General features: G+C 50.3%; 1 protein-coding gene across 6 annotated transcripts in view; it reads right to left on the bottom strand.

Moving 5' to 3' along the window:
• Positions 1-12,919, bottom strand: part of DPY19L3 (dpy-19 like C-mannosyltransferase 3) — an 86,704-nt gene that overhangs the window by 14,784 nt on the left and 59,001 nt on the right. For 5 of the 6 annotated variants that reach the window (XM_085888238.1, XM_085888237.1, XM_085888235.1 and 2 more), the window contains exons 7-10: positions 1,542-1,665; positions 1,275-1,409; positions 253-489; positions 13-99 (exon numbers count right to left, since the gene is read on the bottom strand). In XM_085888238.1, the coding sequence (XP_085744364.1) occupies positions 13-99; positions 253-489; positions 1,275-1,409; positions 1,542-1,665 (583 nt within the window). The remainder of the gene's footprint in view (positions 1-12; positions 100-252; positions 490-1,274; positions 1,410-1,541; positions 1,666-12,919) is intronic. The other variant, XM_085888236.1, reaches the window with a different exon arrangement.

Genomic DNA, 12,919 nt, shown 5'->3' with positions numbered 1-12,919 from the left:
GAATTTAAGCACCTTTACTGCGCAGTTCAGGAGTACAGTCAGAGTTGTGATGACGACCAGGTGCAGGCAGAAAGAAACCAAACGCCATAATATGCTGGACTGCAAGGTCAGGAAAGACTGTCATACCTTCAGCACTCTGCCATGGCATCATAAAACGCTGATGGTGGTAAATCCTGCACAGAAATTATTTGTTTGATATAAATGGTAAATGCATTGTTTTTGTAGCTTTAAGCAGTAAATGAATTTGAAAACCTGAGTTGTTTGCGATGAATCACTGACTTCTGTGTTGGGTTCCGGGGAGACCCCCGATGCACCAAGGTTGAAGATTTTAAGGGGAAGAACGAGGAAAGCTGGGGTGGGAATGAAATGGACAATATGTGCAGCCAGGATGAAACTGAGTGCCAGAGATCCAAGTAGCATTGAGTTGAAGAACTGAAGGACTGCGACGAGCATCAAGCTAATGGCCTGAGCAGTGAACACTCGGAAAACCTGCAGCAGCACACAATAAATTTGATACATAGCAAAGCTACGTATAATTTTGCCTGGGTGAACTATTACGACATCATTTTTTTTAAGTTAGAAACTTGTACAAAGTCATTAACAGGAGCTAATTCAACAAAAAATAAATTGAGAGAAGTCAGGGGCATTTGAAAGGAATCTCCACAGGGCAAGGTAGCCTAGAGGTGTGCGCACACACCTTCAACCTGTTTAGCATGGGTTTGACTCTCGGTTCAGTTACTAATTGTTTTACGTGCAGTGCGATTCATTGATGTGCACTCTGTCCCTCGGATGGACGTTAAACTGGGTGGCCCGTCTGCTAGCACGAGTTGGTGGGACAAAATATCCCACGATGTCCACGAAGAGTAGAGAGTTATCACCGGCACCCTGAATAAATTCCTGTTCTAATCTACAGGGGGGGGAGGCGGTAACTGTATCAAAGGCATCGCCACGCCCTTTGCAAAGTATGCTACCCGGTGCCGCGTGCTGCATAGGAAAGGAAAAGAAGTCAACAGGGCATTACCATAAGTCACTATCCAAAAGAGGAACCATCTAATGGTCAGATTGATTTGCAAACGTTTATAAACACCAGTCTTGGTGCTGTTTCCGACTTGATGTCATCAGCAGAAAGATAAAACTGTCGGTACAAAGTTTCGTGCCAGCAGTTTTCTTTTCCACACAATGCAACATCGAGAGGGAAAGAACATTGCCTGATAACCCTCAGTGATTTCTCAAAATACCAGCACTGCCATTTTCTTTGACAAAAAAAAAATCACCTTTGTCTGGGGAAGCAGGTTGAGACAGAAGCAGCTGTAAAGTGCCATTGCTTGGATAAGCATAACAAACTGATTGAACTGCCAGCAGAGGCAAAATGAGAAGGTGAAAAGGTACAACAGGATATGACAGCAGGTCTGCAAACAGGTACAAAGTGACACTTATTTCCAATTAATGACCAACCTTACATCAGAAGAGAACTTAAACTGGAAACACAAACGTTTTGCTTGCTTTATCTCGCTTAACAGACCCAAAAACCTCTGGCAGACCTCATGGATGGGCCTCAATGTATGCTTGAAGTAGTAGGTCAGGACAGCAAGTTGGCAGGCCAGAAAAGGTAGAGCCCAACTCTCTCGCAGAGGGATGGTGAACTCTACTCGGCTTGTGTCAAGTCTGGAGAAGATTTTTAAAAAAAAAAAGTTTTTGTTATGTTCACTTGTTTTATTTTGCATGCACCAAATAATAAAAGCTTGGAAATTTTTCCTTATCGAATAAACAACTGATTTCTGTGGATTAAAAGTGAGAAATTAAAATCTGTCCTGCTTAAACTCTGCTACTATTACAATCTCAAGCCTTATTTAAAAACTTGTTTAGATTTGGTATAAATTATGTTGAGGCTCATCCAACTGAACTGTGTGCTTCCAGAGTCGTCCATCAATTCCATTTGTCTTTAATGACATCAAACAATCAATTTCTTTTTTTACTTTTTAGGTAGGAGAATATATGAAGCTTTCCAAAACTGTGGCAAAGGGTTTTATTTTTTTTTAATTTTTTAGAATAAATGTTCAAAACTGGCACTCTAGCTGAGCAATGTTTCTTTTAACCAATAATACTCGATGCAATATATCATTTATACTGCATTATAATAAATGTCAGTGTGCGTCTCATCCATAACTCCAAAACCATGAAACCTAGCATCCCCAAACTTTGCATGCATACCAAGGGAACTCCAAAAGAGTTCATGTATGAAAACTGAGTATTTAGGTAAACTTAAACACCCCTTTTGAAGATAACTAATGGCTTACTTTCATGAAAGGCTTATCCTTGGCCAGCCCAACTTCATCTCACAGGGGTCTTAACCACCATTTTGATTCGGCCTACTAAAAATTCCTTGCCTTTGAAACACAATCTACTCTCATGGAGTAATTAAAGTATATAATCAAAATATGATTTCAGATTTGAGGATCAGATCTGATGGACAAAATGAGGGTCAAAATCTGGAGTAAAATCTGAAAATGTTAAGAAATTACTGATTATTATAATTCAGCATATAAGCACATTTATTTAAGGAAGGCCATGCTTCCATCTCCATATTTCCACAAGAACACATGAAATTGTCAAAGCATTAACAACAACACAACTTTTTCTACTGTTCCGACAATTATATTGAGTGAAGGAAAGATTAATGAATATGCCCAAAATGTAACTTCATTGAGTGCAACGAAAATAATTTTAAAGCAGGCGAAAGCTCATGCGGTTAAAGCAGTGGGCGTGGTGGCGGTGGCTTGGTTCTTCATTGGGAAATCCCCAGAGTTTGGGAAGCAAAATAAATTAGAGGATTAGAATGAGTAAAGCAAACTATATGATCAGCAGGATTGAAAAAATGTTTTCAGTGGCTGCAAAGCAATGCATCCCCATTCCACGGCAGGATGGCCGAGAGGTATGTACACTTGTTCTAAGCTGTGTCACCTGGCTTTGAATCTCAACCCAGCGATTCACAGGCAGGTTGATTAAATCGATAAACATGCCGTCCCTCAGATGGATGTTAAACAGCGTCGCATCTGCCAGAATTAGTTGGTGGTCATTAAAGATCCCTTTGTGGTGTGATTCGCAAAGAGTAGGGGAACTATCCCCAGAATCCTGGTCAAATTCCAAATTACTGCTCGAACCTACAGGGGCATTGCATAAACAGCACTGCCACACCCTCAGTCAATAATGCTACCGATTAACAACAAAATAAATTTTGAATGTCTTTTTCACATGGGCAACTATATATGGGCTGCTCTGGAGTTGGAACACCAAACAATATCCATGTTCTGACCCTTGACAGAAAACATTCAATGTTGTTTAACCAAAAGCATTACAATAATATTGTTACGAATCTGGAAACCACGCGCACTCAACATTCAGGTCCCAAAGTTAGTTATGCCGGTAAGTACGTGTGAGACAGGTCCCTTCCTTTTGGCTAGTGGGAGAGTCGAATATGTGCGTTGTGATGTTTTTTTTTTATAGTTAGGTTATTACATCTCACCACCTGCCCATCACGCTCCATCACCACCGTTGGCTGCTCGTACCTTGACTTGCCGAGAGGGGGCCCTCACGGTCCCAGTCCTCGGCTTCCACGAATGTTCCACGCGCAATCGTGGCTTCACCACCATCCACCTTCCTCAAACGTGCATGGAGGGGAGGAGCAGCTTTCTCCATGCATGGCCGAAACCCCGCCCAGGAAGGCTGTGCCCGTAGGATCCTGGCCAATTTGGGACAGACAGCGAGATGATTCTCGCCAAGGCCCCGCCCCGTGTGGGAGGAGATATATCCCCGAGCACGCTCTGAGAGGGTGTGGAGATCTGGAGTTCCTGAGCGATTACGAGTTGGTTGACGGTGGGTTGGGCTGGAAGGGGAGTGAACCGGCCTGTTCGTGGAGCCTTAGTGGGTCCCGTCCGAGACCCTGATTTCCGCCTGGGGGCTCCGATTGCTCCACGCAGCTGCCGCCACGAGTCCCACACGTGCGACTGGGACCAGGCCGACGACCTGTGGCAGGTGCCGTATTACCGAGTACTCCCTTCCCTCCGACGACCAGGTACGAGTCGAACTCTGACCCCCAGCTCGTCTCACTCATCGGCTGGAGGGTCGAATAAAGAACCTTGGGTTTTCTTTTCATTTGTATGTGTGTGTCTGAGTGTGTTGGGCCCGTCTTGTAAGTAGAACTGCATACGTGTTTTTGCCCATTGTAAATACTTGCATTGAACATTCGCTTTAAGTCTCGCTTCTCTTGTCTTTTATTTACTGTCAATAAATTTATGAGAAATGTTCCCAGTCCGTTTCTGTCCCTTTTTGTATTGGTCCAGCGTGGTTCGTATCTGAGTTAAGACGGGGTTTCATCCCCGGTAATCGGTACATCGTAGCCGGAACGTCATGGGCAGGCCTGCTCGACTGCATCCGAGCCGGAGTTGGTGGAAGTTGATACTCTACCGTAGCTGGTAGAGTGATCCGGTTCGGCCAGACGTTCCGAGGGCGTGAATCCCCGGTAGCCAAGACTGCGTGGTGACTTATGTATATTGGATCTGGACAATTAACCCTACGCCACGCGGTCGAGATATTGGCGTTTCACGGTCGATTAATCGACCCGCCGGCTTCGTAATTATCCGGAGCGACGGCCTATCATTTTGGGAAGACCGGTGGGAGACGGCATAAACTTCCCCACCTAGCGGTCATTCTCGCCACCGACCCCCGGCCCACAACAATATGTTAAATTTTGTTGATATTTTTCTTCAATATCTAACTTCATAAAATGTTTGTCTCTAAATATGTGCTTAATTGTGGTGGTACAATAGATGTACGTTCGATCCCGGGCAATATTGGGTACCTTTGTGGGAGGAGGGAGGTGAACGGGTGGAGTGGGATGAGAGTCTAGAGGAAGGGAGTGGATGAGAGGAGTGAAGGAGTGAGTTAGAGAAGAGAGGTGGGGTGAGGGAAGAGAGGAGGTGGAGTGGGAGGAGGGACCCGGCGTTGCCTGTCACTGCTGGTTACCTTTGTTAGTAGATAATAAAACCAAAAAAACAGTTGGTATGTGAAAGCAGAACACAACGGTGTTGCTTGTCATTAACTGCAATATGGGGCATATAGTGCCACGTGGTGGTGGTGGAAGAGGGTATCGCATGTCAGTTGTGGAGATGACTTGTGATTTTGCACTGTACATGTGGCATCATGCAAGTACTTTAGTAGCCTGTGACCCCATCATTGTGAGGGGATATTACTCTCCCGCAGGGGGTGGGTGTTTCATAAGAGTACCATCCAGGTATCTCTGGTTTAGATTCATTTCCTGGGATTCATGCATGTCAATGCTTTCAGTCAATCAAAAAGAAGGTTAACATTTTCATGACATATAATGCAAAAAAGATTACACCACACAAACATCCATCAGGTTTTATTTACAGCACATACTTTATTCAGCAAATAGTTCACATACTCCATCCACCCGAATAGTGGGTAAACTGCTAATGTAAGTACGTCAATTAAAAGCTAGACGATTTGGCCAGTAAGCATTGGTTGTGGTATTTGTGGATAAGCATTAGTGAATGCCTATAAGTGAATGATTAAAATTGACTGTTATTACATGTTATAAATTTGCTGTAGCATGAATCGGTGAATTGAATTATAAACTGCTTGATGTAATGACCCAATTTTGACTGTGGATGGCAGTATTGTACTGTAAACTGCCTGGTGAAATTCGTGAAAATGCTCGAATGTAGATTAAACTTCCAGTATAGACGAGGATTGCATTTGCTGGAAGGCACGGGATCATTCTGTGTTACTATATGAACCCGCGAGAGGGAAGTGTAGAGAGACGGGTGTTTCGATCGCCCCTGTACTCGATTTAATTCTGATGAGTGGTTGTTAACGCGTAGAGCTGATAATAATCAAGTTGATTAAAACTCATTAAGATTGTGTATTGGAAAATAATTCCTTTGAGCTCTTCAATCATGCTGAATGGGCCAGCGTAGGCGAGAGAACAACGCGACGTGAGTCGATCGTTGGACAGCCCCGACGGACGCTGCAAGGACATCAAATAAGAATGACGCAACAGGACTCGATCATTCGACAGCCCCAGTGGACGAGGTGAACGCACATGAGTTGAGCCGGCAGGACAGGGACACTGGGCGGAAACAACTCAACGCGGGAATCGGGAGTTCGACATTGTATGTAATGGTGAACTTCCTTATTTGACTTTGTATCTGTTTATTTGACATACAAGTTTCAAAAACGTTACGCTGTTGATGTGGTAACTGTAACGTCACAAGTCACAAACCCCAAATGGCAAAGATCCATTTTATTGGGAGCTGACCTGTACGATCGTTCACACTCGTGAAGCGCAAACCATGGATTGCAGTCGTTGGAGAACGAGCTGGGTTAGGCACCACGAACAACATATGTACACTAAAGGGAAGGAAACCCCAAGGACTAGGGTTGCTCGCCAAATTCGACCTGCCTAAGTACCCACGCGGAGGGTAGACCGGGCGATCGCACCTCGCCGCAGGTCGACTTCGGACACGGGCCACTTAAGCGACCCGTTCCGTACTATCAGAATAACCGAGCGGTGTTATCGTCGACCTCGACGGTTCGATTAATTATCGGGCGTATTCAGCCCACTACCAACCCTTTACGTGAAGCAAGATGGGGATTCAATGGGAGAAATGACGAAGCGAAGCGGGAAACAGTTCAACACAAAGCACATTTATTCGCGGCACACGGGAAGCACACATTCAATTCCACCAAAAGCACATAGAAAAAACACAATGCAATTTACACAAAAAGCAAATATAAAAGCGAAAACACAATGCAGAGCTAATACCGACTACCGAGCACACGGCAACACTTATACAATTCTACTTCACAGACGGCGCCGACAACACATACCCAAAACCAAGGAAAGAATACCCTCAAGGATGAGGCGGGCCTGAGGCCGAGACCGGGTCGCGCCTACCCGTCTGGTGATGAGACGCGGAGCGGCGATGGCGCCTCACTCCGCGGGCCTCGCGGACAGTGTCTGGCAGGGGGTGGGAAAGGGGCCCCCTTGGTCGCACTATCTCAGCGCGGGGGGGAAACAGGAGGGGGTTGCTGATGCTCGGGGTATAGAGGATCTTTATTATGTGCGACGAGCGTCTCCACCTCGGCCAGGTCGCGCTGTCGGCCTCCCTCGGGTGCAGCTTCCTGCACGACGCGAGCACCCCCTCGTCTGGTGTCGCCGCCTTTCCACAGCTCATCCCCTCCGTTCCGACTCCAACGCACACGACGAGCAGCTCCACCGCCCGCGAAGTCTTGACCCTCTGCTTCCGACTCTCCTACTCTCCGCCTCTGGACTCTCCGACTCTGGACTCTTCTTTGGACTCTCCTTTGGACTCTCCCCTCTTCTCGACTTCTTGACTCTCCGACCCCTTTGACTCTCCCCTCTGGACTCTTCTCACTCTCCACTCTCCTGACTGACGAACACGGTCCTTTTATCCCCCCGTAGCTTCGCCTTTGACCCCCTCCCTTTGACCTTTCACCTCGCTCCCCATTGGCCCGAGAAAAAGTGGGCGTGAAGGCTTTTTGATCCACAAATTTGCATATATCGATCGTCCTGGAGGCGGGGCCAAATCGCCCCTCGCTCACCGATTGGACGGCAAAAAGTGGGCGTGTGTCGTTTTTGATCCGTTTTTGAAGCACAAAATCCGTGATTTTGTACACGCTGTTCGACGCGCGCTCTGCACGAGTCCAACACCGGTACCCACAGCGGGGCAAGAACGGTGGCGATGCTACGGTTGCGAGGTGTGACGTGAAGGTCGTGGCGGTTGTGGTGAAGCGGTGGTTGTGGTTGTAATCATGGCGGTTGGTCCAAAATAAAGATAGTAAAAGAAAAACGGCTATCCTGAAGAGTCGCAGCACGCATAAATGACATGTCTTCCCACTAGACAACGGGTTTGGGCCTAACTACACATGCACTTACCGAGATACCTCACCTAAGGGACCTGAATGGTGGTTTGCGAATTTGGTAACCACAACACTACCCCCTTCCCTTTTTACAGACTCGTCCCGAGTCGTCAAATTTTCGTGTGCCATCATGTGTAGTTTTCCCCTAGTACATTTTACCTACGGATCCCTGAGTGCGACATTCATGGTATTCGTGTCCCCAAAATAAATAACCTGAGGGCTGCGTAACTACCTAAACAAACTCACTCACACGGACGACTTAAATAAAATTGCCGGCGCTAAGACATACATGCCGGGGGGCGCACTCATATGTACAGTACATCTTAACCTTAACTTACAAACATTACACTAAACCATGGCCCAGGATCATTGAACTCTGCAAAAAGAAAGCAGTTAGCAGGGAGCCAGGCTGCCCGCATGCAGTCTCTGGCTCAAACAATGCAGGTGACAGGGAACGTGGCTGGCTGCTCACACGCAGTCCAAGGCCTTCCCTTTTGAACTGAACTCAGTGAACCACAACGGTGCTTGGGCTGCACAAACGCAGTCTCCGTGCCAGCTCAAGTGGCACACGCAATGAGCACAACGAATGGATGGGTGAACGGATGGATGAATGGATGGACGCAACACGGTGCACGGGCCGCCACTGCAGGCCCGTGTTGTAGCTGCCAACGGGGCAGTTCTCGCAGCTTGCAAACTGTTGCCTTGATCCTGGCGCACATGGAAATGAACAGGGGGGGGCAAAGCAAAATTGAACGGGGCTGGTGAACATGGGCAGTGGGCATGGCATGGCAAAGGTGAGCAGGCAAACTCAGCCCGCAGAAGAAGGCCGCTGCAGGCAAACACAGCCCGCAGATGAACTGGCCGGCACAGGCCTTGAAGTACAGCAGCTGCAGACGAAGTGGCCGGCACAGGCCTTGAAGCAAAACACGGCCAGCCGATGGCACAGGCCTTGCAGCAAAACAACAGCTGCCGATCAAGTTGGCCGGCCTCCGCCTCGAAGAAAAACACGGCCAGCCGATGAAGTTGGCCAGCCTTTGCCGTTCAGTGGAAGTTGGTGGAGGGAGTGCGGTGGTGCTGGCCACTTGGAAGGCGGGCTCGGACCTACCTACCTGTCTCCCTCCCACCTATCGCCTTTGCCTGTCACTGTACATACCCACTCCCTTAATTTGTCAAACCCCAATTTAGCCCCAACTTATTTTTTTTTTGTTTTTATTTTTACTTCCCCACTATAAATCGTCCCCTAACCCCCTTTATCGTCCTTGTTCGGCTAACCTATCCTGTCACCGAGCCTACTCCCAACCCCTACGTTCCCTTCCCGGAGGGGAATAAGGGAGAGCTAACGTCCTGTGTCGAGGCCCAACGAAGCCTCAGAATGGCCTCCCCAGAGTTCGGCGATCTTAACACCAAGTGGGTCCAGCGGCCCACAACGACAGCGAGGGGATGGATGGTGTGGAGGGGTACATCTCCTAATCTACCCTATCCATTTAACAGTTAAACTACCCCGGGGCTTTCAACAAGCGCCTCTCGCTTAAACTATTGGTTCTAACAACCCAGATTCCCGTCGCCTGTGTTGGTGTCCTCACAATTTCGGGCCTCGCCCCCCAATTTTCTCTCCGTGCCCTCACACGGTCTCCTGGCTGGGACACGTGGCTCCCTTTGGCAGGCACGACCCTCTGCCGATTCTCCCGCTATGGCACCCCCGGGCACTACACTGCCTCCGAGCCTACCAGCTCCCTAACACCGGGGAGTGCCCCCCATGGCACCTCCCCTGAAACGCACACGTGGCAGGCCGGCCTCCCGGGCCCCTTTCCGAGGGTCACCCGTGCCCACAACACTGCCCACGCGGCTAATGGCGCCCCGGGCCCCCGCACCAAGCAGGCGCACCCGTGCCCACTACTCTATCCCGGCCCCCCATGGGCCCATGGCCTACCGCGGCCGACTAGCCTGGTGCCCGGGGTACCCACTCAGCGATACTCACCTTTCGCAGCCACGCTCCCAAGCCCGTCAACAGGGCTCCTGCACCCCTCCAAATGGGTCTCGAGCCTACTTTCCCACCAACAACAAAACGACCTCCATTTTTGTTAATTTGACTAACCCAGCTAACTCACTTTACACTGACCCCGGGGGTCCCTTGGGCGGGAGTCACTCCTCCCCCCAATCACTCATCGCACCATGCATTCCCCATTCGCTCCATTCACACAGACCCGCTGGCCTCACTCACTCATCATGTCTTCACCTCATAACTCACCAACTCTTCAACACACACACACCGCTGAACTCTGCCATCCTTCTAACTGCACCCCCTAACTAACTCGTGCTCCCACGTCGTCCCTTAAACTACAGCACGTTCCTTTTAACACTACGTAGCTAAACTACGTCCCCTCTACACATCCACAAGTCTGTCACTGTCTCCTAATCTCTTTAATCAATTTCCCCACCTAAATCTGGCTGCAATCCCTCTAACTAATCCATTCCACGGACTCCATGAGGACTTACCCCTGCCCCATGGAGTCGGTCTAGCTAAGCTGACCCTTCCCCCTAACTCGTTTCCATCCTGTGCCCAGGTAAGGGGGTCTTTCACCCCTTGCCCAGGAATCCTGTGCACCCGAAAGTGAGGCTTGTTTTTTTTTTTTTTGTTTTTTTTTTCCCATGCGCAGCACCTGCGCGGCAACTCAGAGCTCGCGCACTTTACACCTGCCCGTGACGTCATGCAGCTGCACGTGTTTCTCGTCCCTCCTTGGACGGTACCATCCGGCCGGGATACCCCTCCTGCCGGATTCCAACCACACGTGCAGCCATGACGTCACCGTGCGCATAAAAAAAAACAAGCCCCACGTCTCGAGGGGTTCCCCACGCGAACACATGTGCTTTGCCCGTTGGAGCTTAACACACACGATCGCGTGGAGAACCCGTCCGGTCCAAATCCGTTTACCTGCCTAAACTTTGTCCGTCCGCGGGATCGGCAAATCCACCGCGTGCGTTTCCGGACCGGGACTTCACTCTCGCAAGCGAGCACGTGGCGGTCTCGTGCGTTGCACAGCACGAACCGCGTGCTCACTGCTGGGTGAACCCGGCACGGTCCTCGAAACAGCTACAGCCGCTACTCGGCTTTCTCTCCTCTGTCGCCGTCTCCGTCTCCATTCCACACACGCATACCTGCGTGTTACGACGCACACAGTCCACACCATCACATTCACACCGGGAGACGCGGCTGCGTGCTCCCGCATGCCAACCGACATCTCCCTCTCATACCGCTCTCTCACACACACGGTCTCCCTTGCACACAGCGACCTTGCACACGGCCGTTCACTCACTCGTGCGGGGCACTCACCCGCGGTGCCTCACTCGCACTCCGTGCCTCATCCACACACGCGGGGGCACTCACCCGCGGTGCCTCATCCACACACCGTCCCTCGCTCACACACGCGGGGGCACTCAACCGCTGTGCCTCATCCACACACCGTGCCTCACTCATACACGCGGGGGCACTCACCCGCGGTGCCTCACCCACACACGCGGGGGCACTCAACCGCGGTGCCTCATCCACACACGGCGTGCTGGGAAGCACGCACTCCGGCACAATCGCCACCACACCACTCACACACGGGGTCGCTTCCACACACGGGGACGCACTCACACCTTGCACCACACACACAGGGACAACCACACTGGGGATTCGTGTCCCCACAAGGGTCTCCGGGGCCTCTATACCCCCCAAGCTCTCCGTGCACCTGTCCACAGCACTCCTCCCCTCAACCTCGCAAAGCACGACCGAACTCACCTGGTCGTGACTCGCCTCAAGGGGGCATACTCCCTCCCCTTGTTCCTGGAGGAGGCCATCCAGGTGCTCGCACTGGGTCTCTACCCAGTCCGCCAGCTCACCCTCATTATCCTCCACTACCTCCGTGTGTGTGTGCGCGTCACTTACCCCGTCTTCATCGTATTGTCTCTATTTTTTCTGTCTCCCGTGTCTCTATACATTTTATTCTTTCTGTCGTCGTCACCTCGTGTCTCGTCTCACACGTTTTGGTCTCCCCATTTAATTTTTCCCTTTTGGTCACCGTCGATTCCTCTGTCACGACCCTCGCCCAACACGCCCCCCGAATTATTTTTTCACCCGCCTCCACCGCGGGCCTGTCAGCCGTTGCACCCCCTTCCAGCTCGCCTGCTCCCACACGTGGAGTCGCCATTCCCAGCTCCCTGGTCACGGCCTTCATGCCCGCCTGTAGGCATCGGCCCATGTTCTGCGTCTCACCCCGTAGCTCTTTCATTTCTTCCTTCATGTTTGCTTCCATTCCGTTTATTTGCTTGTTCATTTCGTTTTTCATTTCATTTGTATTTGTATCCATCTTTTCGTTTATTTGCTTGTTCATGTCTTTCATTTCGTTTTTTATTTCCGCATTCATTTGTGCCAGCATGGTGAATAGCTGGGCCATGTCGGATGCACTCAAGTGAGCCGTTTCGGCAGGGGTTGGGGAAGGGTCTTGGTGGAGAGGGGGGGGGAGGTGTCATACACTGCGGCCGCTGCCGCACCCATTTCAGGTTCTGGGTTCAGTTGGGCGAGTCCGTGTTCCTGCACAATCAACATTTCCTGCTCGGGGATTCCATCCTGTGCCATGGATCCTACACATTCTACATCCATTTCTAATACCCCCGGCTCCCGCTCGCCTTGAGACGCCATCTTGCTTCTCGTGAAGGGTTAATTTGCTCGCTCGTAATTTGGAGGGAATCGGGGGTCGCTTCTCTCACCCCTGGACCGATTCCCGTGAATTTAGCCGGAGACAGGAGAGCCCGTTTTCCTGTTCTCCGATACCAGTGCCGCGAGGAGGGCGATGAATTTGTATCCCACTCCTGACACCAGTGTTGCGGATTCGCGCCCGCCGGCGTGCTGACGGCCACGGCGTGCTGACGGCCACGTAACTCGAATCGCGGCACGTCGCCCACCGGACGGACAATC

The sequence above is a fragment of the Eptatretus burgeri genome, chromosome 7 (genome assembly GCF_056783735.1).
Source record: "Eptatretus burgeri isolate ZD-2024b chromosome 7, Ebu_testis_v1, whole genome shotgun sequence".
In the NCBI taxonomy this organism is placed as follows: domain Eukaryota; kingdom Metazoa; phylum Chordata; class Myxini; order Myxiniformes; family Myxinidae; genus Eptatretus; species Eptatretus burgeri.
This window is presented reverse-complemented; position numbering and strand designations above follow the sequence as displayed.